This window comes from Danio rerio, chromosome 5 (genome assembly GCF_052040795.2).
Source record: "Danio rerio strain M-AB ecotype USA chromosome 5, GRCz13ab, whole genome shotgun sequence".
Taxonomy (NCBI): Eukaryota; Metazoa; Chordata; class Actinopteri; order Cypriniformes; family Danionidae; genus Danio; species Danio rerio.
In genome coordinates this window covers 68,652,897-68,679,651 of record NC_141025.1, presented here as the reverse complement: position 1 = coordinate 68,679,651, position 26,755 = coordinate 68,652,897, and the positions used below count along the sequence as shown (strand labels likewise).

Here is a 26,755-nt window from a genome sequence, read left to right as displayed (position 1 = left end):
TTTTTTTTTTTTGTATATGCTAAATAATTAACAATCAAAATGATACCAAAATCTTGCAATTTTGACACCCACATTGTAAAAACATATTAAAAGCATAATAATTATAAAAATGTAAAAAACAAAACAAGAAGACTATAGGCTACATTAACATTTGCAATAGAATAGAGAAGTTTAGTTTGAGTTTACATTTATATATATAATTCTGGTTTCTTTTTGAACGTCCTTTAAGGGTTCTCTCAGTCCATTTATATTTGTGTATGTAATTACCTAATTAAACAAAAAGGTTTTAAATAAAAATATTTCTTATTTTGAATAGTCTATTTATATATAGACTAATATTTTATATAACATATGTTCATAATTTAACATATTTAATCCCTCTATTAATCACATTATTTCTATTTCGTAAGCGTTGCAATAACCAGATTTGTGATAAATGTTTGTGAATTTTTTTATTTTATTTTTTTGTATGTTTGCGTGAGATGTTATAGGTGTGTTTGCATGCAGTGAGTTTGTGTATGTACGCGTGTTGTTGAGGGTGTATATGCATAGACCGAGTTTATATGTATATGCGAGTATGTATAGGTGTGTTTGCATGCTGCGAGTTTATATGTATGTGCATGTAAATGTGGGTATTTATGCGAGAATCGAGTTTATATGTATATGCAAGTGTGTATAGGTGTGTTTGCATGCAGCAAGTTTATATGTATGTGCGTGTGTTAATGTGAGTGTTTATGTGAGGATCGAGTTTATATGTATGTGCGTGTGTATGTGGGTGTATTCCTGCGTCAAGTTTATATGTATATACACAAGTTTCATCCATGTTGTTTTGAACATCCAGTAGTATAGGTGTATATGCGAGTAATTTATAGGTGTATATACACGTGTTTTATGTATGTGTTGATAAGCAAAGTTTGATTTAAATCCTATACGGCACCTCATACTATTTCATGGCTTTATATATATATGTATATTTGTAAGTAAATTTGCTTGCAATTTGTGTATGATTTTTATGCACGATTCACACCCTTACAAAACCACCCCAATCAATCTAGATGGATTATTTCTTTTGAAATAGAGCTATACAAGCCATCTGGTGAAAACAAACAACATGATGAACAGACTGATAAAAAGCATTTATTTAAATTAACAATTAAAACAATCACTTTACATTTGTGCAATTGAACAAACAAACAAACATGCATCTAAGTGGAGCTGTCTTATAGAGGAGCACCCTGGAAGCTCAGCGCTATATCCAACAACTCTGAGCCCAGTTTCTCCTGCTGTCCTCCGGGGAGAAACTCAGCCGAGAGCTCCCGAAAGGTGCTGCACACTCTGCGCCCGTGAATGTCTTTTCTGTGGATGGCATGTTTCCACCGGTGCCGTGCATCTCCGTAGAGCACAACCAGAGACCTGCGGGGAAGACGCACAGCCACCCTCACCTCGCCCTGCTCCATGTCTCCCCAGCCCTGATCCAAGCTCAAGGTCAGAACGGTGTCCGAGAGCAGGTTAACGGTGACCAGGTTTTCTCCCCACAGCCAGCTGTCGTCTAAGTGTGGGTCGATGGCGGAGCCTCTGAGAGAATCATAGTCCAGGTTGCACTGCTCCACTGGTTTGAACGAAGATAACTGGGGTAAATCTGACATCCGGACCAGCAGCCGACGACTGATAGCAGGCAGGCCGCTGAAGCTTCCCACATGGACACGGCGCTTCTTGAAGTTCACCTTTGGCCCAAAGTCCTTTGGATAGACAGATGTCTCATGAAATTAAAATAATTTTTTCTAGTTTTTAGTATCAGTATGTTAGTTTTAAGAATATCTATAAGCTAGTGTGCTCCAAAACCGTGATAAAACCCAGGTTTAGAAGATATTAAACTGATATAAGCATCCAAAGCCTGCAGTTTGTCACTTCCACCTAAATGGATCAATGACTTTGTTCACGTCACCCCATACTTCAGTTTCTTCAGGACTTATATACTTCAGAAATATTTTTTCTTCTGGAGAAAGTCTTATTTGTTTTGTTTTTTTTCGGCTAGAATAAAAGCAGTTTTTAACTTTTTAAATACCATTTTAGGGACAAAATTATTAGCCCCTTTAAGCTTTTTTTTTTCTGATCGTCTGCAGAGTAAACCATCGTTTAGGGGCGGACTGGGACTTTAAATCAGCCCTGGCACTGTAGCCACACCAGCCCACATTACTACACTGACACAGCCCCATCCACGGACACGCACATTTACTACATATATTGGTGTACAGATAGTAAAATAATACAAGCAGTACCATATGTATTAGATATTTAAACATTTTATGTATGCGACCCAACCCATTTGAAACAAATTTATATATGAAATCATTCATTTTCGTTTCAGCTTTGTCCCTTTAATAATCTGGGATTGCCACAACAGAATGAACCGCTGACTTATTCAGTAACTGTTTTACGCAGCGGATGCCCTCCAAGCTGCAACTCATCACTGGGTAACCCCTATACACACATTTACATACATGCACAACTGACAATTAAACCATCCCAATTAACCTATGAGGTGAGGTGACAGTGCTACCCACTGCGCTGCCCCCTTTCGAGAATAGTTCAGTTCATTTTATGCATTTGGCAGCATCTGATTTTAGAGCCCTTTTTTTGCTTTCTCTGAGCTTTTCGGCACTGCCTTTCCTTTTTTATGGTCCATCTCTAACGATTAGCTTGTGTTGCACTTAATGTTTGTTTGACATTCTTGCCAGATTACATTCCGCATAACCTCTGATGAGGATGGCCCATCTCGAAACCAGCCGGTCATTGTCGATTGGGCCAATGCTTAACATTTATTATTATTACTATTATCATAATCGAAAAACGGGCTACACGTAAAAACAATATATATAAAAAAATAAATAAATAAATAGCTGACCGGCCCACATTTTAAAAAATGGTCCGGCCCTTCTGGCATTTGCCAGAATTGCCAGATGGCCAGTCCACCCCTGCAATCATTATACAATAACTAGCCTAATTACCCTAACCTGCCTAGTTCACCTTATTAACCTAGTTAAGCCTTTAATGTCACTTTAAGCTGTATAGAAGTGTCTTGAAAAATATCTAGTGAAATTTAATTTACTGTCATCATGGCAAAGATAAAATAAATCAGTTATTAGAAATGAGTTATTAAAACTATTATGTTTAGAAATGTGTTGAAAAAAAATCTTCTCTCCGTTAAACAGAAATTGGGGGAAAAATTAAACAGGGAGCTAATAATTTAGGGGGGCTAATAAATCTGACTTCAACTGTATATGTCGAAATGATTGAGTTTATAGTGGTTTTCTCTCTTTATTTTTCCCCCTCATAATCAATACAAATTTATCAATATACGATCTAATTATAAATTCAAAATTGTGATTTAAATTGTGAGATGAACAGAGTCACAATTCTAAAAGAAAACTTAAAATCAAAACTGTCGAAAACATAAGTCAGAATGATGACGTTGTAACTTGTTGTTGGAAGAAAATATGAATGTTAACAAAGTATTTCTCCAAAATATAAGTCAAAAACCACAAAACATAAGTGTGAATAGGACGTAGATATAGGGGGTTGGGTGAGGAGTTACATCACCTAAATAACACAGTTTCATTTGTGTCTATTTTAACATTTAATCATAAAGATTATTATTTACAAAATCTACAAGTATCATAGGAAAATAAAGGAGTGTAAGTATTTATTTTCCCATTGTTCCTCTTTATTCACCTGTTTTCGTCTGCCTGACTGAGACTCTCTCCAGACGTCCTGATCCATTCTGCTAACCAGTTCCCTTTCTTCATCTTCAGACACAAAATTCTCCCACAACAAAACTCCAGGAAACTCGAAGCACTGAGGAGTGCTGCCCTCCTCTTCCCGGACCGCTGACTTCAACACTGGATCATAGATGAAATCATAATGAATCTGCAACACAACATATTACACTTTAATATTATTTGATGACAGTATTTAGTTTTAAATAATTTTTATTCCACAAGGAGGGATAGGTATGGGACGATCACTGTTTTTTTTTTAAGGTATACCGGGGTTTGGAAAAGTTACAGGTTTAAAACCACTAAAGTTTTCTGCTATACTGTTCCTACAGTATATGTAAAATTATTTTTATTACATGTTTTTATTTTAATTTTTTAGGACAACAGTATCTCCAGCTGAAAAAAAAATCCAAAGATGCCATTTTAAATTGTAAAGAAATCTGTATTTTTGAAACAAATGAAGACAGCAGAATTGAATGATACATTTGAATTTTTAAGCTTGACATGTTTACTGCTCCAAATTATCATGAATCTTTCTCAAAATGAAATATACTGTGTTCAAAGGGGCAAAAGGTTGTTGTTTTTTTACCCAGACATTTAAAGAGAATATATTTTAGAGCAGTAATCACAATCCCGTGATATTTTTATACAAGGTAATGATAACGTCAGAATCTTATACCAGCCCATGCCTAGAGGCAATAAACTGATCAAAGTGAGATTTAAAGGGATAGTTCACCCAAACATTAAACTTCTGCCATCCTACACTTTTAAAAATCTGTATGAGTTTCTTTGCTCTGTTGGATGCAAAAGAAGATATTTTAAAGAATGTTGGAAACCTGTAACCATTTACTTCTGTAGTACTTTCTCCCTACTATATAGATGGCAATGGTTATTGGTTTTAGGCATGGGCAGGTATAAGATTCTGATGGTATGATAACCTTGGATAAAAATTTCACGGTCTTGTGATTACTGCTCTAAAACATTTTTTTTTAAATGTCTGGATAAAAAACATTTTCCCTTTTAAACACAGTATACTTTATTTTAAGAATCATTTAAAATATTTTGAAACAGTAAACATGTCAGGCTAAATTATTTATTGACTTCAGCTGCCTTCATTTATTTCAAAAATAGATTTTATTTTTACAATTTAAAATCTTAGGATGTCTTTTCTGCTGGAGATACTGTTGTCCTAAAAAAAAGTTTTTTAAAAAATCGTATCGTACATATCAAAGAAAATTTTGACGGTTTTAAAACCTTGACTTTTTCAAACCGCGGTATACCTTAAAAACGGATCTCGTCCCATGCCAACTGGTTTACACATTCTTCAAAATACCTTTGAAAAACTCATTAAGATTTGAAACCAGATGAGGGTGAATAAAGTCGAAAAATTTTTCATTTTTGAATGAACTACTGCTTTAAAACAAATATTTCAGTCCAAATAAAAACTGTTCGTTTGGGTTTTCTGTTTATCAAAGAATGCTTAAAGTCACTGTTTCCACAAAAATATCAACCCGTGGATTTGTTAACATTGATAATAACACGTCAGTGCAATAGCCAAGTGGTTAGCGCGCCGACATATGGTGAAAAAGCACGTCAGGGCGTCGCGAGTTCGAATCCCGGCTCGAGGACATTTCCCTACCCCCTCTCTCTCTCTCTCCCACTTTGCTTCCTGTCTCAATACTGTCCTATCTAATAAAGGCAAAAAGGCCAAAAATTAATCTTAAAAAAAAATAAAAAATACATTGATAATAACACATTTTTTTAGCATTAAATAATTTCTTAAGGAGACAACAAGGTGGCTCAGTGGTTAGCACTGCCTCCCCACAGCAAGGTCCCCGGTTCAAATCCCAGGTGGGTCAGTTGGCATTTCTGGGTGGAGTTTGCATGTTCTCCGGTTTCCCCCACAGTCCAAAAGACATGTGGTATAAGTGAATTGAAGAAAATAAATTAGCTGAAGTATATGAGTGTGTATGAATGTTTCTCAGTACTGGGTTGCAGCTGGAAGGGCATCTGCTCAGTTAAACATATGCTGGAAAAGTTGGTGGTTCATTCCGCTGTGGTGACCCCTGATGTAAAGGGACTAAGCCGAAGGAAAATGAATTAATTTCTTAAAAATCACATTTAACTGATTATTAAAATAAATAAAGCTTTTTAAAATATAAAAATATTTTAAATGACTTTTGACATAGGGTTCACTTGTACAATATACACATACACATCACCAAATAAATAAAATATAAACGTCATGCCCAAACTCGGTCCTGGAGGGCCAGTGTCCTCCAAAATCCAGATGATCAAGCTCTTTCCAGGTATACTAGGTGTGTGTTGAAGGAAGTTGGAGCTAGACTATGCTGAACACGGCATCTCAGACAGAGTTTGGTCAGCCCTGATCTACCATAGTCACGTTATCCCGAGTGTGGATAAAATGTGGTCAGTCTGAATTTCCCTGAAGGACCCCTCACCTCTCCTCATTGCTGACAGTGCAACTTTAGCTTATTTGTGCACAAATCTCCTTAAAAGCAGTGTTATTTACTCACCAGTTCATTATTCTGGAGTAAATGTTGTTTAGTTCCATCCGTCTCACATCTTAAACACGTTCTTATTCCTTTACAACCACAACTTGGATTCATCATCAGAGCGATGGCCTTACATTTGTGCGTCGCTTTAATGCGCTCCCACAGAAACAACCTAAAGCTCAAAATAGTTCCCACACTCAAAGACACGGCTACATCCGAAATCGCATATTTAGTCGACAGTAGCGACAAAAGCAGCATGTCCCATTTTAAAAAGTAGGCAAAAAGCACCACAAGCACGTGGATTACATGTATTACCTATATACATTCATACTATAAAGCAGTGTTTCTCAACCATGTTCCTGGAGGACCACCAACTCTGCACATTTCCTTGTCTCTTTAACTAAACACACCTCATTTAGATCATCAGCTCATTAGCAGAGACTCAAAGACCTGTAATGGGTGTGACAAAGGAGACATCCAAAACATGCAGTGCTGGTGGTCCTTCAGGAATGTGGTTGGGAAACACTGCTATGAAGTACATTTTTTTTTTTACTTGTGTAGTTTAAGTTTGAGGTACTCACAGGGGCGGACTGGGACAAAAAATTAGCCCTGGCACTGTAGCCACACCAGCCCACATTAACACACCGACACAGCCCCACCCACAAACACGCACATTCACTATTTAGTCTACAGATGGTGAAATAATATGGCATTCTTGCCAGATTTTGATTATGTATGAGTAACCTCAGATTGGGTCGGCCCATCTTGAAACCAGGCGGCAGTTGCCGATTGGGCCAAATGCTTAACATGTATTATTATTATTATTATTATTATTATCATAATATCACATCTAGCAAGAGATAAAAGCTGTCTGCACTTAAAAACAATACATATTTTTAAAAAAACTTACCGGCCCACATTTAAAAATTGCTCCGGCCTTCTGGCATTTGCCAGAATTGCCAGATGGCCAGTCCGCCCCTGGGTACTCACCATATCAGCTTTAATTACAATTCAATGGCAAAAACAGACGAAAATGTACATAATTTGATAACACTCTGCTCTACTATATAGGTTCATAACAATTAAAATACATAAATAAAAACAAATAATACACATAAGTTACATTTTTTTTTTAAAAAGAGCTCATTACTTTGGTTGCAAAGTTAAGAGATTGCGCAAGTTCAGCCCATGAGTTTAACACAATTACATGTTCGGTGCATTACGTCCCGACTTTATATACTTATACTATAAAGCACATCCTTTTTACTTGTTTTGAAGTTTGAGGTTATAACCACATCAGCTTCATTTACACTTTCATTGCAAAAACGAATAAAATTTACCAATTTGATAAATAACGCTCTACTATAATACATAGGGGTTTATAACAATAAACACATGAGTAAAAATAAACAATATAAATTAAAAATCTAAAAGAGTTTAAGGCACAGGTGTCAAACTCAGTTCCAAAAGGGCCGCAGCTCTGCACAGTTTAGTTCCAACCCTAAATAAACACACCTGATCAAACTAATTGAGTCCTTCAGGCTTGTTTGAAACCTACAGGTAAGTGTGTTGGAACTAAACTGTGCAGGGCTTCGGCCCTCCAGGAATTGAGTTTGACACCCCTGGTTTAAGGTTTACTTTAAATAAACATTCTCAAATCTTGAAGTATTTAGTTGCAAAGTACTTAAAGGGGTGGTCCAGAGTGTATTTTAAAGGCTTTGCTTATAATAAACTGTCTGATTTGCAGAAAGTAAACTCGGGATTTTTTTAACTCAATATGTACTTGAATGAATGATGTATTTGGGAAGTAAAAGTGACACCAAAATAAATATACAAAGTAAAGATTGATGTTAAAGGGGTGGTCCAGAGTGTATTTTTAAGGCTTGGTTGTGTTTATGGAGTGCAAAGCAATGTGTGCTCATGCTTCATTTGTAGAAAATCAGGTTATTTGTTCATATACAGTTGAAGTCAGATTTATAAGCCCCCCTGAATTATTAGAACCCGTTTATTTTTTCCCCCAATTTCTGTTCAACAGAGAGAAGATTTCTTCAACACATTTCTAAACATAATAGTTTTAATAACTTATCTCTAATAACTGATTTATTTAATCTTTGCTATGATGACAGTAAATAATATTTTACTAGATATTTTTCAAGGCACTTCGATAAAGCTTAAAGTAACTTTTAAAGGCTTAACTAGGTTAATTAGGAAAACTAAACAGGTTATGATAATTAGGTAAGGTATTGTATAATGATGGTTTGTTCTGTAGACAATCTAAAAAAAAGTTAGCTTAAAGGGGCTAATAATTTTGTCCTTAAAATGGTGTTTAAAAAATTAATAACTGCTTTTATTTTAGCCTAAATAAAACAAATAAGACTTTCTCCAGAAGAAAAAACATTATCAGACATGCTGTGAAAATTTCCTTGCTCTGTTAAATATAATATGTCAAATATTAAAAAAGCAACAAAAATTCAAAGAGGGGCTAATAATTCTGACTTCAACTGCATCTTACTTTGATTATATACAGCTACTCAGCTAACATGAAAATGACCAGAATATTTCCTAGTTCTTCTGAAAGCTCCGCCCTTAAGAGACTCTGATTAGTCAGCGAACATAATGTGCTGCAATTTGCAGAACGGTTCCAGGAAGCATCTTTGTTCTAACATTACAGCACATCAGGCCACACCCCTTTGCTGCAGAAAGTGTATGTGCATAACCTGAAGATTTATGACATCATTAACCCGAAAGTATTTTTTTATAGTCTCCAAAGTTTGTTTGCTGTAGTCTTTGCTAAGCTAACTCTGTAAAAGCCAATGTGTCCCTTTGCATTGAACTTTGAGCATATTACATTCAGATAGGTTGTTTATGTTCACACAGCTACATTACACATCAAAGAAAGTTTAAAACATGACATAGCAGTGGACCACCCCTTTAAGAAAATAGAAAAGACAGCCAGAATTTTCTATTGAAAAAGACATTTTATTTTTATAAAAAAAAAATCTAAAGCATTGCTAAATGAGAAGTACACTGAAAAAGGAAATTACATCCTTTTACATATTTCGATGTGCAATACAAGATTTTAAATATTGTTCAAAATCTGATCATTGCTTTACACTTGCTTGTTTTTTTCTTTTTCTTTTTTCTTTTTTTAGAAAAAAATAACAACACTGGAAGTGAAACTCAACAATCTTAACCTCAGTGTTGTTAAAGATCTTACTTTTTTAATTCTGAGAGCCTGTCAGCTGTCAAAATCTTTCAAGAAAATAAATAAATGGATGCATTGTAGCTCATTATAGAAAGCCAGTTGGTGAGTGGCATTCAGTCCATGGTGAATAAATTGTTGTCGCCCATTATAGTGATGCTTCTTCATTCTATCCCCTCCTGCTTGTCTTTGATGGCAACCTAAATAATAAAATAGGAGCAATCCTTAGTAAACACCAATACAGCACAGCAGAAGTAAACACTACATTTTTTTTAGATTGAAAATACTTTTTTTTCATGTTAATTCAATAATTTTTTCTCCAGGGTTTTTATGAAACAGATATGTAACATAGTACAGTACATATACATTTATAAGCAGAATTTGCAAATAACTTTACCCATGATTATGTGCAGAAAAATTATGAACTACAGTCAATATTTTTTTATGTTTCTCTTGATTTGTCCTGTTTATTAAAATTGTATTTAATATTAGTCCAACATAATAATTTGGGTGTACTAATATTTAGACTGAGACCTTACATTTTTTGTAAGCCTAGTTTTGGCTTTGATACTGACTAATATAATCTTTTTTTCACAAATATTAATGTAATGTAAAGCATGCTGTGGATAATATCAATTTAGAAAAGAGATCTGTGAGGGATGCACTCATTTATGCTGATAGCAAAAACCATGAAAAACACCTTAAATGTTTAAAACATTGGCTTTAATTTATTCATTTCCAATTTAATTCAATCATTTGCAATTCTTTATGGGTTTGAGTTTTTTCCTCTTTAAATTTTTTAAGTTTTGCACTGTCTCAATTCTGAATATTTGCTTTAAATCAAAGTTTGTAATGTTGTGATTCTCCTCAAAAGCTGAGCTGTTCGGTTTTTGGCTCACACTTAACAATGGCTTTTTACATATCTGCTCAAGAGAATTACTTCAGAACAAGTGCTGATGAAAAGACGCACAAAATTAGAAAAAATCTGACGTTGCTATATTTTGTTTTGCTTAAACGATATATTATTTAACACTACACCCTATCCATTTCTTTTGATTGAGATAAAGTTGCTTTTGTATTCGCACATGAAGAGTTCAGATGCAAAAGCTGCTAAACGCCACTTCCGCTAAAAATGAGCCATTGGCATTGAGTTTTAGGCACGCAGTACACCATCAACAAATAGATTTGCTTCTAATCATCCTAATCCCAGCGTCAGCGCATTCAAAAATAACAGTTTGTTGCCAAAAGCCGCTAAACGCCACTTGCCTTTGACAGCGAAAGTCGCTATATCCAGAGAACCAATCAGGAGGCGTGAATTGGATCATATGTTTTTAACATAGCAGCGCGCTGATACTTCAGCTTTTATGAGGAGACTGTTTTATTACGCTTTCGATTTTAAAAGATGAAGTTTGATGAATTGGAAGAGCCTGTCCAACTGTCAGTGAATAGCAAATGAAAACGTCCCTTACCTCAAAACTCCATGCATTATAAGAAAAAGAAAACATAACGTACAGTCGGAAGTGTAATATGCACTCATAATGTGTTTTTGCGCAGCAACATTACTTTGAACGAGTCCGATTTACTATACATTAAACGGAAACTGCGTTTCACAAAAGACAGAGTTAGGATGCCGTTCTTTTATGCCACGTGGATGCTATGAGGATAAACAAGACACCAAGACCTTAAGTATGTTGAGAATGATTGAATGACAGCTTCTAAAATCGTATAAGAGGCATCCCCTTTTTGTCTAGTAGCCTACCTTGTGTTTTATTTGCTAATGTAAGCTATTTCTTAAAAGATAAACATAATGTATACAACTATACATAATTTATATTATTTTATAATACCTATACCGTTGATAAGCTTTTTATATTAATGGACAATGCACAGATATTGATGTTTCACGATGTTTTACACTACATTATTTGAATCTACCAAGCTTAGTTTACAATCTTTACATTGGTCTACTTGCATTAAATTAAATCCCAAATATTAGAAATGCCAACAGATTGTTCAGATTTAATTAATGTCAGTTTTAATGTTGTTGATTAATGCACTTACTTGACAGATTTCATTCATTCATTTTTCTTCTGCTTTTTCCCTGGTTTACCACAGCAGAATGAACTGCCACTTACTTGACAGATTTATGTATTTTTCATTTCAGGTGGTTTGTGTAATGTGTTTTATGTTTGGTAAAATAATTTCTAAAGGCATCTTTAGTGATTTTTCAACTAATTACACTGTCTTGTCCCAATAGGTGGATTGAGAGGTTTTTGCAAAAAAGGCAAAAGTGGATATAGCTGGATTTGACACAAAAGGAAATTTACCTTGTTAAAAACCAAATAATTGTCTAAAGTGACAATAAAAAAGGTATTTTATTTACTAGCTAATAACCTTATCATTACATATCGAATGACATTTCTGAACCTAATTATAGGAGCCTGATAGAAAATGCTCATTTACAAGAAAACAGGTCTGATGGATTTAGAGGGTTTCGCATCTGAACGCTTCACATTTGTTCCATTTAACGACCCATATATTGTTTGCCATGCTAATTTAAATATTAGGTCTGAAATAGCGTGCAAGTATGACTTTAAAGGGCACATAGTTTACCCCTTTTTTATGATTTAATAGTAGTATTAGGGTTTTCTGAGTGTGCCAGTTTAGGTTCAGTTCAACACACAAATAACCACGCACACTGAATTAATTTTGACTGAGGCACCAGATGTGCCGCTCGAAGCCGCGACACGGCACACCAGACACTCTCAGTGGCGCGGCAGAAACATGAAATGTCCCGAATCGTCTCGCCACACATTTTAGAACTCTAAACACAGGTTTCCATCAGGGCAAAACAGCATCCCAACAGAAACCCACGCTCAAAATGCATGGCGCTGCGCCAGTGTCGTGCCATGCAAAGCGGAGCTTCTGGTGTGCGACCTGCAGGCAAGTTTATTAATTTTTTCTAATGGAGAGATGCGCACCTGAGGCAACGCGCTTGCACTTTTCCAGCTGCACCTAGTTAAGATCACAGGGAGTTTCTGTGAACCTGAGAACAGTTAAGAAATGGCTGAAGTTTAAGGTAGACGCAATGAAAAGTACACATTTGCAAACCTAAAGGTACAACCAATAATTCTGATAAGAGCGATAATGTGGAGAATATTGATCTTGTGTTGAGCCCAATGAGCCTTACATCTAAAAATAAAGCAAGGGTGTTCCTTTGGTGATATCGCCTTGACTCAAACACTGAAAATGGCAGACGTAAAACAACAAACTGAGGATTAGGTTACGCATGCCTGTCAATCAATATTGGTGGGCGGGGGGACCACACTTTTACATCAAGTTGCGGTCGCTCTAAAAACTGCTCCAATTGGTCTGTCGTTTTTATGTTGTTAAATTGAAGAAAAAAAAAAAAAAAAACACTGGGTGTGTTTATATCACCCCAATATGACGGTGTATACACTTTACTTACACACGTCTTTCCAAACAGCTTGAAAAGTAGATTTGTTACCATAGGTGCCCTTTAAAACAACATTAGCACCATTTAACTGATCATGAACAATGTTGCATTTTAAAAGCCATTGGACGCTGATATGATTTCCCTATTTAGAATTTGCAAATAATACTTTTCTGAAATTATAATATTAAGTAGAACGTCTGAATGTGTGAATACAAAACCAACCTTACCTCAATTGTCTTTTGCAGTGCTGCTATAGAGTGCATTTTTTTCAGGAGCGCTTGTTCTGGAATCATTTTTTACTCAATGCAAACACATGAACATACCCTAAATCGCTCCTCCAGCAGGGACAGCTCACTGATCAGATCCGTGATGGCATTAGTGAAGGCTTCCTGAGGACTGTAGTCTGGTGTCGTCTGAACGCGGATCACAACCTTATGCTCCAGAGGATGAGGAACCTTATATCCAGCAAACAGCACCTGGGGGTCCTTCAGCAACTGCCTAATGAGCAATTCCAATGTTACAAATGTGACATTTGCAGTAAGATCTCAAAACACATTCACAGAGAAAGTATGTGTTAACATTATACTGAAACATGTTGATATTTTCCAAAACAACTAACCACAGAGTTAAAACCTAATCTTTTTCATGACAAGGTTGACATTTGCATGGAATTGCACTAATGTAAATATAGGATGATTACAAAACCCACATAAATATCTGAAAATGTTTTAGTGTATCAAAAGTTTGGTCTCTTACGATCGGATGATGTTTCCCAGTGTGTGATCCTCTTTATTTAGTGTAAACAGACATGCATTCGGCACCTTGGTGTCTTTGGTTATTGTGATCCTGTAAAAAGAAGTTGAACAGAAATTTTAGGCAATCCCTTACCTTTATAAATAGTAATGTTTTGGTACAGAGTATATACAGGAACCAGAGAGTGAATTTCAATACCTTTAAGACTCTCTCCATACAAGACCTTAAGACCTTATTATCACTTAAGATTTCAATCGGAAACAATAAAGAGATTTTAACTTACAGTATATTTATTAAATATTAATGTAAAAAAACTTACCCAAAACTAAAACATTATTCATATATTGAATTAAAATCTATTAAATATAGCTAATTCAGCAGGTTGGTGCCTATAGAACTGCAGAAATAATGGTTTTTCCTTGATAACTGCAGTAAACAAAACTGCATGATGTCAAATCTAGCAGGAAGTCAAATCTAGCAGGATTTCATTGAAATAAACTTTTAATAGTTTTTAAGACCCCGCAGACCCTGTGGTATCATGGTACAATATTGGCAGTAATATGACACTTTGTTAAGTAGATCAGAGATGAAAAATGGTTTTCTAGGTAAATATATAATATATAATAAGCTTTATCATCATATTTATCATCTTTTTATCCTACTATTATTTTAACCCTTATTTAGAGAAGATGCTCACTTAAATGTCATTCAGTCCAAAAATATTTTTAATGCCAAAAAGTTTTGTCAAGCATTGAGGTAAAGTTGGTTTTATATTCAGACATTTGTTCATTTTTGAACAGTGAAACCTTGTAACATTGTACCGATATTGTTTACCACACTGCTTTGAATATTCAGTCGTAAATAGCCTGCAAATATGACTTCTCAACAACATAAGTACTATTTACCTGACTGAACAATGTTGTACTTTGATAGTCATTGGCTGCTAATATGATTTCTCTATTCAGAATTTGCAAATAAAACTTTTCTGAAATTATATTAAGGAGAAAGTCCAAATGTGAGAATACAAAACCAATTTTACTTCAATTTGGCAAGCATATCTGTCAGAAAGAGGCATTTACAATACAATACAATTTAGTTTGAGCACTTACTACTTCATATTGTAATCAATGTATATTACAATAAAGGTTTACTTTTTAAAAAAACATATACATATTTATATGGAAGGTTATTTTACTCATATTTTTGACAATCTTATTTTCAAAAAAAAATATTTAAAACATTAAAGCACACCCTATTTGCATATATTTTATATGCTACGTATAACCTCTGTTATTTAATTTGATGCTGAGACAAATAACTGTACATGTACTATGGTATTTAAATGGTATTCAAAAAATGTCATGGTATCATGACCTAAAGTTGATCTAAAAACGAATACTTTTATTTAGATTTACACGGTTACTTAACCAACTTAAACTGAATTGAGCTAAATTTTGGTATTAACTTACATGTCTTACTCAAACAGCTTAGCATCTAAAAATTGTATTCGTTTTTACAAAAAAAATGAACAATAAACTTAAATAGTGAATGAATCAATCGTCGATATGATTTAATCTGTATTATATAAAGCACTGTGTAAACAGAAGTAGGTTGTATTTTGTTTTCAGATGGACTGACTAACGTAACCTGTCGTTAGCCAACAAGCTAAAGCCTTTTGAATCTCCCTCCTGTCTTCCAGCTGAATATTTACTCTTATTATAGGCTAGTATAATATGTTAGTATAATTGAATAGCAAAGACAGCTTTATAGTGCACTTACTTCTTTTCTCCCTCAAACAGCAAAAAAGACTCGAATGCTGGTGGCGCGTTCATCCTGCTTCAAAACCAGCAGAGAACGATGCTACTAATGGACGCACGTTGTACTGCGCATGCGCATGACATGGGAAGACATGGGAAAAAGGGTAATATTGAGTGAATAACGACCGGGGGCAGTATTGTGTCGTAGTCTGGTCGTAGTATTTTCAACACAACGACAGAGTTAAGAGGTACCTTTATTATGAGTCTTTTAATACACTTTGGGTCAAAATGGTTGGATTATATATCTAATTTTGACCATCGCTTGTAAAAGTTGAGTATGGTGATTAGCATGGGAGTAATTATTGACCATTCCACCGAATGGATGCATTTTGCTTATTGTAACTCTTTACAATTAAACTTCTTTTAATTACTTTTCAAGGCGGAATCCAATAACACACATACTTAACTTTTCAAAATATGTATTGGTCCACATAAAATGACTTAATTTGAGTTTTTACAAGGTATTATGTGGCAGATGAATGCATTTTTTCAGTCATATTACCCAAACTAACGAGTCTTTTAAAAAGCATGAATAAAAGTCTATCAGGTAATTACTTTGTTTTCCTCTTAAGAAAGTGATTTTCTTTTTAAAATATGGTTTGTTACACTTTCAAACATTTGATTTTTGTATTTAAAAAATCACGATTTACATAAAAAAATGTATTTTTATAGGAATGCAAAGGCACTTTCCCTTTTTTCAAGAAAACTGTGGCCTGAAATTCATGTTTTTTATAACATAATTTACTTAACATTTAAGTATATGATGTACAGAACTTAACTGAGTAAATTGTAGGGAAAAAAAGTTTTCACAAGAAAACCAAATCAGTAAGTGAAAAGAGAGAGTCTGTGTGTGTCAGAGAGAATCCTGCGTGTGTGTGTGTGTGTGTGTGTGTGTGTGTGTGTGTGTGTGTGTGTGTCATGTAGTGGAACTGTCATTTCTGAGAAAACTATTCCTTTAAATATCTTACAACTTCAACATTTCCATCCATAACGTGTGGAAATCAGATGAATAATATAATAAAAACTGTTCATTCTATTAAGTATCAGAAGATGCTTCTCATTATTGTTACTCATTCCTGTAACTCTTCATATAAGTAACAGGACTGAAAGTAACAGGACTGAATTTCTAGCATAATATTTGCACGTAAATGAAAGTGAGCCACACGCTGTACATGCTAATAGCTCAAAGAAACTAAGCAAACTCCCACAAGTTACCAAATATCAGAATTTTTGCACTAAACAAATTACATCTATGAAGTGATTTAGGTAACAAGATAGTATTTTTAAAACGACACGTCCAGTTTTCATTGCAATATCAGCAAATATGTAAAAAAAATAAAACAAGATATATTATCTTTGCTCTTTCAATGGCCTTCCAAAGATCCAAATTATGCAGTTTACTGTTTAACAACTATTTAATGGATATTATTTAATGGATATATAATTTTATTTTTTATCTAAGTATTATAAGTTGGCGGTTCATTCCGCTGTGGTGACCCCGGATTAATAAAGGGACTAAGCTGACAAGAAAATGAATTAATTAATGAATTTTTCAGTAAAAATCAATGTTAGAGACTGGAGACAATAAAAAAAACAGTAGGTAATTTTTATCAATCTTTTAAATGTTTTAAAATGTTACATTTGTCATTTGGACAGTGGAACAAGGACACTTTTCGTAATAATAACATGTATGTTTGAGTTACTTTCCTTGCATATTTATATTAAGTCCTGGGGACTGAAAAGGCATTCATTTTGCGGAATGGCTCTTATTAGTTTTACCCCAGATACCATGGTTAAACTATGCTTAGTATAGTAAATTTGTTGAAAATTCAGTTGAAATCAGAATCATTAGCCCTCCTTAAATTTTTTTTTCTTTTTTAAATATTTCCCCAAAAAAAATGTTTAACAGAGCAAGGAAATTTTCACAGCATGTCTGATAATGTTTTTTCTTCTGGAGAAAGTCTTATTTGTTATATTTTGGCTAGAATAAAAACAGTTTTAAAGTTTTTAAACACCATTTTAACGTCAAAATTATTAGCTATATTTTTTCGACTGTCCAAACAAACCATCGTTATACATTAACTTGCCTAATTCCCCTAACCTGCCTAATTAACCTAATTAACCTAGTCAAGCCTTTAAATGTCACTTTAAGCTGTGTAGAAGTGTCTTGAAAATATCTAGTGAAATATTATGTGCTGTCTAGCTTTATCAAAGATAAAATAAATCAGTTATTAGAAATGAGTTATTAAAACTAATATGTTCAGAAATGTGTTTAATAAATCTTCTCTCCGTTAAACAGAAATTGGGGAAAAATAATTCAGGGGGCTAATAATTCATTGGGTTTAATCATTCTTACTTCAACTGTATGTAAAATTATTTATTTTTGTTATAGCGAGATATAGTGTGTAGAGAAAGTCGAAACATATGGCCCCTTCATGTTCCACTTAACACCATTTTTTGTGTCAAAGTCTAATAACCATATCTGGGTATCTGTGTTTTACTACAGATACTGTTTAAATTATGGTTAATGTTACAAAACATGGGTTAATTTAAGGTTCTCAGGGTTTAACTACAGATGATCAGTTTTTGTTTTGTTTGTAGTACAACCATGGTCATTTCAGGAAGGGTTCTCATGACCTAATGGTCAAACTCAAGTGTTGTTACTCAACACTCTTTAAATCCAATTTATGAATCACACATTTTACAACTTGTTTGGGAAGAGTGAGTGAATTTAGATTTGTATTTGGCAATTCAGAATGATGTTTGAGGAAATGAGACAATGGACAGATTTCTTGATTTTTTTTTTGTCATTAAAGCACAAAAAACACAGACTAAAGATTATTAGTCATTATTTTCAGAAATGCACAAAATCTAATGATGAAAGCAGTGTTAGTGACAGTAATTGAGGAAAGATTGATATGTTGATGATGGGAAATACTGAAGATTAAGCACAATGGGAGCCAGATCTTTTCGCTGTTTGGCTGCTCGGCTATGGAACTCACTTCCTCTGGACCTAAGGAGCAGTAATAGTCTTCACACCTTTAAATCTCATCTCAAGACCCATCTGTTCTTATGACTATCCTTTACCATGTTATTTTATACTTTGATGTGTTTGTGCTTCAGCTCCTCTAGTATTTAAAATTTTGTCTGACATTGTTTTTTTTAATTAATTGTTTTATTAATTTGTTTTGGTATATCTGTTGATGCTTGTTGTTTAGCAACCTTGGGTGTCCAGAAAGGCGGCATTTATAAATAAAGTGAATTAGTATTATTATTCAAATATATTTAGACGATCCTTGTCTGTTTGTGTAATGAACGTTACTCATCTTCCCAGATTTTATAAGAAAAGCAAATATATAAATCCAAGATGGTGGAGTTATCATAAATAAAAAAATAAAAAATGGGGCAACACGGTGGCGCAGTGGTTAGCACTGTCTCCTCACAGCATAAACGCCACTGATTTAATTTCCAGTTGGAATATTTCTCTGTGAATTTTGCATGTTCTCCCCGTGTTCGCGTTGGTTTCCCCCGGTTGCTCCGGTTTCCCCTATATAGTCCAAAGACTTGAGCTGAATAAACTAAATTGACCAGAGTGAATGAGTGAGTGTGTGATGAGAGTGTATGGATGTTTCCCAATACTAGGTCACACCTGGTACTACTACACATCTACTGTGTAAAATATATGCTGAAATAGTAGGTGGTTCATTCCGCTGTGGCAACCGCTGATGAATAAAGGGACTTAGCCAAAAGAAAATGAACGAATGAATAAATAAACAATTTCGTTGATAAGGGAAGGACATCCAAAGGAATGTTGTAAAACGCTTTCGCCCACACAAAGTCACATGAAGAAAGGTCAAACTGATGTTACAAGAAGTTAGAAGACAATTCCAGACATCAGTCCAAAAAAAAAAAGGAAAGGAGTGAGTGTGTTTACATACAGGAGTGTGTTTAGCGTGGGTGAGGGAGGTCTGTAAAGAAGTCATGAGTCTTTCACAAGTTTCCTCACTTCTTCCACATTTGATGTGACTTCGATAATGACTCAAGGACAAATTTATTTATAATTTTCGTAATGTGGTAACATGCCTTTTGGAAAATGTTACCCTATTTAGCAAAGAATCTTAGGCATGAACAACAGAATTTCCAGTCAACGTTCCTAAAGAAATGAGCAATCTTTGTTGTTGCTGCTGCTGCTGTTGTTGTTTTTACAATTGTTTTGTTTGCATTATAGTTTGGTCGTGGTTTTATAATGTTTTTTATAAAAAAACATTATATTAGTTACAGTGGTGTAAAGTAACAACTTAAATTACTGTAATCGAGATGTTTTTTTTCAGGAACTATAATTGACTAAGTAGTTTTCAAAATGTGTACTTTTACTTTCTCTTGAATACATTTATAGTGCTGCATCTGTACTTTTACTCTACTACTTTCCTTCAATCTGCAGTCACTGCTTTATATTTTTTTTCTTGTCTATGGGGATTAGATAAATCAGTCCTGTGATTCCTGTCCAATCAAAGCGTGTATAGACGGAAACTCACATCATAATGTGCTACCTCAAGACATGGTGATTTATAATGGCAGCAAACTGTTTGGAAGCGTAAAAATGGTCCAAGAAGATGTCCAAGATCTTTACACCCAATGACCCAGAGACTGTTTAGATGGGAAGATGATGGATGTTTAATGTATGATGACCAAAATGGCCTTAAACACCCAGTAGGCAAAATACGTCAACACGACATCAGATTGACATTATACCCCAATGTCATGGGGACGTTGCATTTTGTTTGGAGATAACTCAACCTCAGGCTGACTTCAATTTCCAACGTAAAACCAAATATCAATGTCTAATGATGTTACAGCTTCATGTTGTGTGGACCTTACTGCTATGTGTCTATCAGACGTTGGATTTTGGTTGCCATTCCTGGTAAAAATGTCAGTATTTTACGTCAATATCGTGTTCATTTAAGATGTTGGCTCGAAGATGGATTTTGGTCACTTTCTAACACAACCTTAAATCAACCAAATTTCAACGTCCATTGACGTCGTTATTGGACATTAAAATACCGTTGCTCTTAGACGCTGGCTTGACTTGAATTTTGGTCACCAGACATCACAACCTAAATTTAACCTAATGTTAATGTCTTATGATGTTGTGTGCCTGCTGGGCAATAGCTAAATGCACTACAGAATGTTATGTTTACACACACTCACAAATGACATGTAAATGCATCAGCTTTTCACAGCGTAATACTCGCTACTCACTGTTCTTGAGTACTTTTAAAATGTCTACTTTTTCTAATGTTTACTTTAAGTAAAAATCAAAGTACATCAAGAAATACAATTCCCTCTTTTTACTTTTTTTGAATATTTATCGATATAAATATGCAAACAATACATTGTCTATTTAAACGTGTGTTCATTTACTCTGTCTGTTTAAGCAAAGAGAATTTTCTATATCTCCAGAACATACTGCCAAAAAACATATTAATTCTCACTATGTAGAATAAAATGTCGAATAAAATCTGTTAAAATCTATTTTAAAAATAGAGATATGAATAAAGCTGTAAGTGTAAATGCTTATGAAGTGGAGATTTAAGGTTGCAGAGGGAAAAACATCTTTTTGGAGAAAATGTCATTAAAATAGAATTTGTATTTGTACAACACAGACACATAAAGACACTAATTATTTTCTTTATTCTGTATTTCAACCTGGACATACTCATCCTGAGGCCTCTAGAGATTGTGCAGCGCCACTGATGTGATCCAAGACTTGTGAAGAGATGATGCCAACCACAAAGCACTTCTAGATGTACAGTATCCATAATCCTGGCTGTATCCTGAGCAGATGCTGTGGCAGTCAAGAGTGGAGAGCACAAGACTGATTTCTGAAAGACCCAGTGACATTGATCTTGTGGGCCTTACTCACTCCTGCAGCTTATCCACGATGGATGTCCAGCATTCTCTAGTCTCCAGTGCCTAGACCGCAGCTTTGCAGAAGAAGTTTGGTCAGAGGAGAAATGGTCATGGGCAACTGAGTCTGGCTTCTCTCAAGGTTTTTTCCTTCACTTTCGTCAATTGGCAAAGTTTGTTTCTTGTCACCGTCCCCACTGGCTTGCTTGGTTTGGGACTTGTGGAGCTGTGCATCGACGGATTTGCTATTCAGTGTTTGAACTTTCACCAGTGAAAATTAACCACACTCAACGGAACTAAACTGAACTTCAACTCTGAAAACTGGACTGACACGGTTTCAATTTGCTAGAACTTCTATATCAAGCTTCATTGAATGGAATAAAGTGCAACAAAAGATACACTTGTAATGAAAACACCCTGTTTATGCCTAATGTGTCTTGCCTTTGTCTTGTTTTCACCCTACTGAAAAAAATAGCGCAAACCAGCCTAAACTGGTTGGTTGGTTTTCGCTGGTCAACCAGGCTGGTTTTAGAGGGGTTTTGGCCATTTCCAGGCTGGTTTCCAGTCATTTCTAGCCTGGTCGTAGCTGGTCAGGCTGGGAGATAACCAGCTAAAACCAGCTTGACCAGCATAGCCAGGCTGGGAGCCCAGCCAAAACTAGCTATGTCCAGCTTAAGCCAGGCTGGTCAAGCTGGTTTTAGCTAGGATTTAGTTGGTCATTTTCCAGTCTGACCAGCTAAGACCAGGCTGGAAATGGCTGGAAAACAGCCTGGAAATGGCCAAAACCCCTCTAAAACCGGCCAACCACCCTAGGCTGGTTTAACCTGGATTTTTCAGCAGGGCAGTCTAAATTAAATGACGTTAATACATTTAATTAGATGCAGAATCTAATATAGTGCATCATTCTATATAAACACACACTAAACCTTTTTTTAAACTTTAGGTTTTGCATTTGTTAAGATGCTATGGGCAGCAGGGTGGTTTGTGGTTATATCTTTCATCACAAACCCTCTGAAATCCCCTGTGAAATCTTTCAGCTTGCGAAATGCTGCCGCAGTGGGAACATAAATGTGAAAAAACCAAGCAGCATTTGATCAGTGTATATTTTCTGTTTTCACTTGTACTACGCAGTAAAATCAGACAAAGACATTTGTTCATTATCAAAAGAGGAACAAAAGCCGTGACCACTAGAAAAACATTTCGTTTTTTCATATGCTTCCTTCTCTTTTTCACTTCAAACGGCACAGATGTGAACGTGAGGAACTGCTCGTTTACAAAGTCTGCATTAACTTTAAGCCAGCGATGCCAATGTCAATAACAAAAACAATGGCATATTTGAAAACATCATCTCTGAACCTGTTTTAATATTACTGCATTGAATGTCTGTATTGTAAAAACAGCTGCAAAAATTTGCATAAAAACCCTAAACCAAATCCTTAACACCTTAAAAAATAAAGTGTAACCAGTAAATCGATATTAACAAAATCATTATTATTAGTATTTAAATATTTTTTTCTATTTTGTATATTGATTGCTGTTGTCCATATTGACACTTTGGTCTACATTAAGAAAGAACTTACAGTTACTTGATTAGGATTGACTGTTTTGAATCATTAAAATCGTTATAAAATGAATACTTAGTAATTTAATTACTATTTAAGATGACTATTTTTAGATTATGCTCAGCTAGCAAAATTCATGTGGCTTAAATCTGGCCCACACCAGACACTTACATCCGGCCCACATACTGCATGGAATGATGGCACTTGGGCGGTCCGCTCCTGTTTGCCAGATCTGGGCCACATTTAAGCCATAGCAATTTCACATATCAGCCAGACTTTAATCAAATGAACCAGAACTGACTCCATTCTAGGTCACAGTTTGCTTTTATTTTGGCCCAGATCCGGCCCACACCAGACACTTACATCTGGACCACATACTGAAAGGAATGATGGCTCCAGGGCGGTCCGCTCCTGTTTGTCAGATCTGGGCCAAAAATTAGCCAAAGCAATACCACATATTAGCCAGAATGCAACCAAATAAACCAGAACTGACTTTATTCTGGGCCACAGTTTGCTTTTATTCTGGCCCAGGTCTGGCCTATTACGTCTAAAAATGGATTCAACATTGGTAAATATCAGTGAATTATATTATGTTATCACAGGTTGTGCCTCACTTCATTTTGTTTACTGTAATGAACAAAATTTTCAAGCAAAGTTCTTAAAGGGCCATAAACCCCCACTGTTTCAGCAGGGTGTTTCAGCAGCCTAAAAGAAAATTCATATTAAGAGGTTCAGGGCTATGTGCCCAACTGAAGCAAACAGTTTTCTCCATGATGATGACTTTATTCTATGTGGTCTACATATATTTTAAGTTAACTGGGCCACATTTGCCAAATGTCCTCTGGGCCGATTTAGTCTCAAATCCACATTAGCCAGAGCTAATCGTGCCAAATATTTGCCAAAAGTGGCCCACATATGTTTTAAGATAACTATGCCACATTTTCCATAACTTTTCTGGTCCACTTTAAGCTAAAATCCACATTAGCCATAGCTTACTGTGCCAAATATTCGGCAAAAGTGGCCCTCATATGTTTTTAAATAACTGGGCCACATTTTCCATATCTTTTTTAAGCCACTATAGGCTCAAATCCATATTAGCTAGAGTTTACTGTGCCGAATATTTGCCAAATGTGGCCCACGTATGTTTTAAGATGACTGGGCCACATTTTCCATATCTTCTCTGGGTCACTATAGCCTCAAATCCACATTAGCTATAGCTTACTGTGCCGAATATTCGCCAAATGTGGCCCACATATGTTTTGAGATAAATGGTCCACATTTTCCATATCCTCTCTGAGCCACTATAGGCTCAAATCCGCATTAGCCATAGCTTACTGTGTCGAATATTTGCACAAAGTGGCCCACATTTGTTTTAGGATAACCTTGGCCACATTTGCCATTTCTTCTCTGGGCCACTACAGGCTCAAATCCACATTAGCCATAGCTTACTGTGCCGAATGTTCAGAAAAAGTGGCCCACATATGTTTTAAAATAACTGGGCCACATTTTCCATATCTTCTCTAGGCCACTTAAGGCTAAAATCCACATTAGCCATAGCTTACTGTGCCGAATATTTGCCAAAAGTAGCCCACATTTGTTTTAAAATAACTGGGCCACATTTTCCACATCTTATCTGGGCCACTATAGGCTAAAATCCACATTAGCTATAGCTTACTGTGCCAAATATTTGCCAAAAGTGACTCACATATGTTTTAAAATAACTGGGCCACATTTTCCATATTTTCTCTGGGCCACTATAGGTTAACGGCTGCATTAGCCAGAGTTTACTGTGCCAAATATTTGCCAAAAGTTTCCCACATACGTTTTTGAAATAACAGCTACTTATGGCATGTTTTCTCTGGGCCACATTCGCAATAGCCAGAGCTTACTGTGCCAAATATTTGCCAAAAGTGGCACACATATGTCTTAAGATAGCTGGGCCACATTTGCACCTACACGTGTGAGCCACTTTAGGTTTAGACCCAGATTACCTGACTATGTCACAGTTTTGCCAACTATGGCCCACATCTGTCCTCCATCATTTGGGCCAAATTCATAATTTTCCACATGGGCCACATTAGGCTTTTGTCCGCCTTTGCTATTGTACAGGTGGGCCACTTCAGGCTCACATTTATTTTGTCTAGGCCGAAGGAAAACAACCAGTACCGCATAACTGCCTAAAGTGGCCCACGTTTGTATGCTATCTGGGTGTCTTCTGACTACTTTCAGATTACTTTTTAGATTAATTTAAATAATAATAGCAGAGGAAAAACAATACAATATGCTCCATTGTTTGTCACACAGAAAGCTTTTGTCCTAACCATGTCCATCAACGTGAAAGAATGTCTATTTATGCAACGTCGCAGCAAAACAACATCATGAACTACTATGACAAATGACATTGATCTCGTCAGGTACAGATTCTGTGCTTTAATCAGTGATAGAGGCTACCAATGTGAGTTTTAACACCATATAACGTGACATTCATTGCCACACAACTGAAAGCAGAAGCAGACAGTTCGCCTCAGATCATGAAAACCAAATAACTAGCAGACAGTTTAAAAATGAAAGTGGATGGTGCAAACCAACAACATCAGTCACTCTATGTAATTTTAACAATGTCAAACTGTTAACATATGTATTAATTATAACCACGTTGTAATCTTGTGGTGTCATGTGTAGGGAGGACACTTAATTAAAAGCTAATAATTAATTAAATAATGAAAACATAAAATACATGAAGTATTAAATGAATAAATAACCTAGCTAAAAAAACAACAACAAGAAAACAACAGCAAACAACTGAACATCCACATTTGATGCTAATGTGACCCAATATGAGGAAATTGAAAACATTTAAATATAGGGTAGCATAGTCAATGTTTGGAAATTCAAAAAAAAGTTTGATTACGTCCCCTGCATTATAATAAACATTAAAACATCATAGATATGTTATTATTATTTTTATTATTATTATTATTATTATTATTATTATTATTATTATTATTATTATTATTATTATTGTTGTTGTTGTTGTTATTATTATTGTTGTTGTTGTTGTTATAATAATAATAATTATTATTATTATCGTTATTATTATTATTATTATTATTATTATTATTATTATTATTGTTATTGTTCTTGTTCTTGTTATTGTTGTTGTTGTTGTTGTTATTATTATTATTGTTGTTGTTATAATAATAATTATTATTATTGTTGTTGTTGTTGTTATTGTTATTATTGTTGTTATTGTTATAATAATAATAATAATAATTATTATTATTATTATTATTTTTATTATTATTATTATTATTATTATTATTATTATTATTATGTGCAGTATGTATCTGTCGTTACTCAAGTTCCAAACCACTTTGAACCTAAAAGAAGATTTTTTTGAAGAAAAGAAGAAACCATTGACTTTCCCCTATGGAAGTCAGTGGTTCCAGATTTCCAACCTTCTTCAAAATAACTTATTTTGTGTTCAGATTTATTTCTATGCATATTATTTTCTATTTGATATATTGCTTTAAACAATTACAAATGGCAACAAAAGTCACTGCAGAGAAAACTTTTCCACATCAAAATGCAGGTCTAAACAATCTATTTAAAAGCTCAAATAAATGTATTACATTTCACGGTAAACTTTTTCCTGCCTTACACTTTCTAATTCAACCAAAGGAACTTTTTTTAGTCATCTCAAATTAAATCAGTCAAACTGACTAAAAATATTGCGCTAAATTTTAAGAAAAATGTAGTTGAAAC

General features: G+C 34.8%; 2 protein-coding genes across 3 annotated transcripts; both read right to left on the bottom strand.

Annotated features, from left to right (window-relative positions):
- Positions 1–1,117: 1,117 nt before the first annotated feature.
- alkbh4 (alkB homolog 4, lysine demethylase) lies at positions 1,118–6,449 on the bottom strand. Of its 2 annotated transcripts, none has more exon segments than NM_001326370.1 (3): positions 1,118–1,739; positions 3,733–3,927; positions 6,314–6,449. In NM_001326370.1, coding segments are annotated over 3 exon segments (810 nt in total). In that variant the 5' UTR covers positions 6,410–6,449; the 3' UTR covers positions 1,118–1,220.
- A 2,986-nt stretch (positions 6,450–9,435) lies between these two features.
- On the bottom strand, positions 9,436–15,572 carry polr2j (RNA polymerase II subunit J). The gene is given in 4 exon segments (NM_001024400.1): positions 9,436–9,694; positions 13,275–13,449; positions 13,708–13,797; positions 15,484–15,572. Coding segments are annotated over 4 exon segments (354 nt in total). The 5' UTR covers positions 15,537–15,572; the 3' UTR covers positions 9,436–9,658.
- Positions 15,573–26,755: the final 11,183 nt, after the last annotated feature.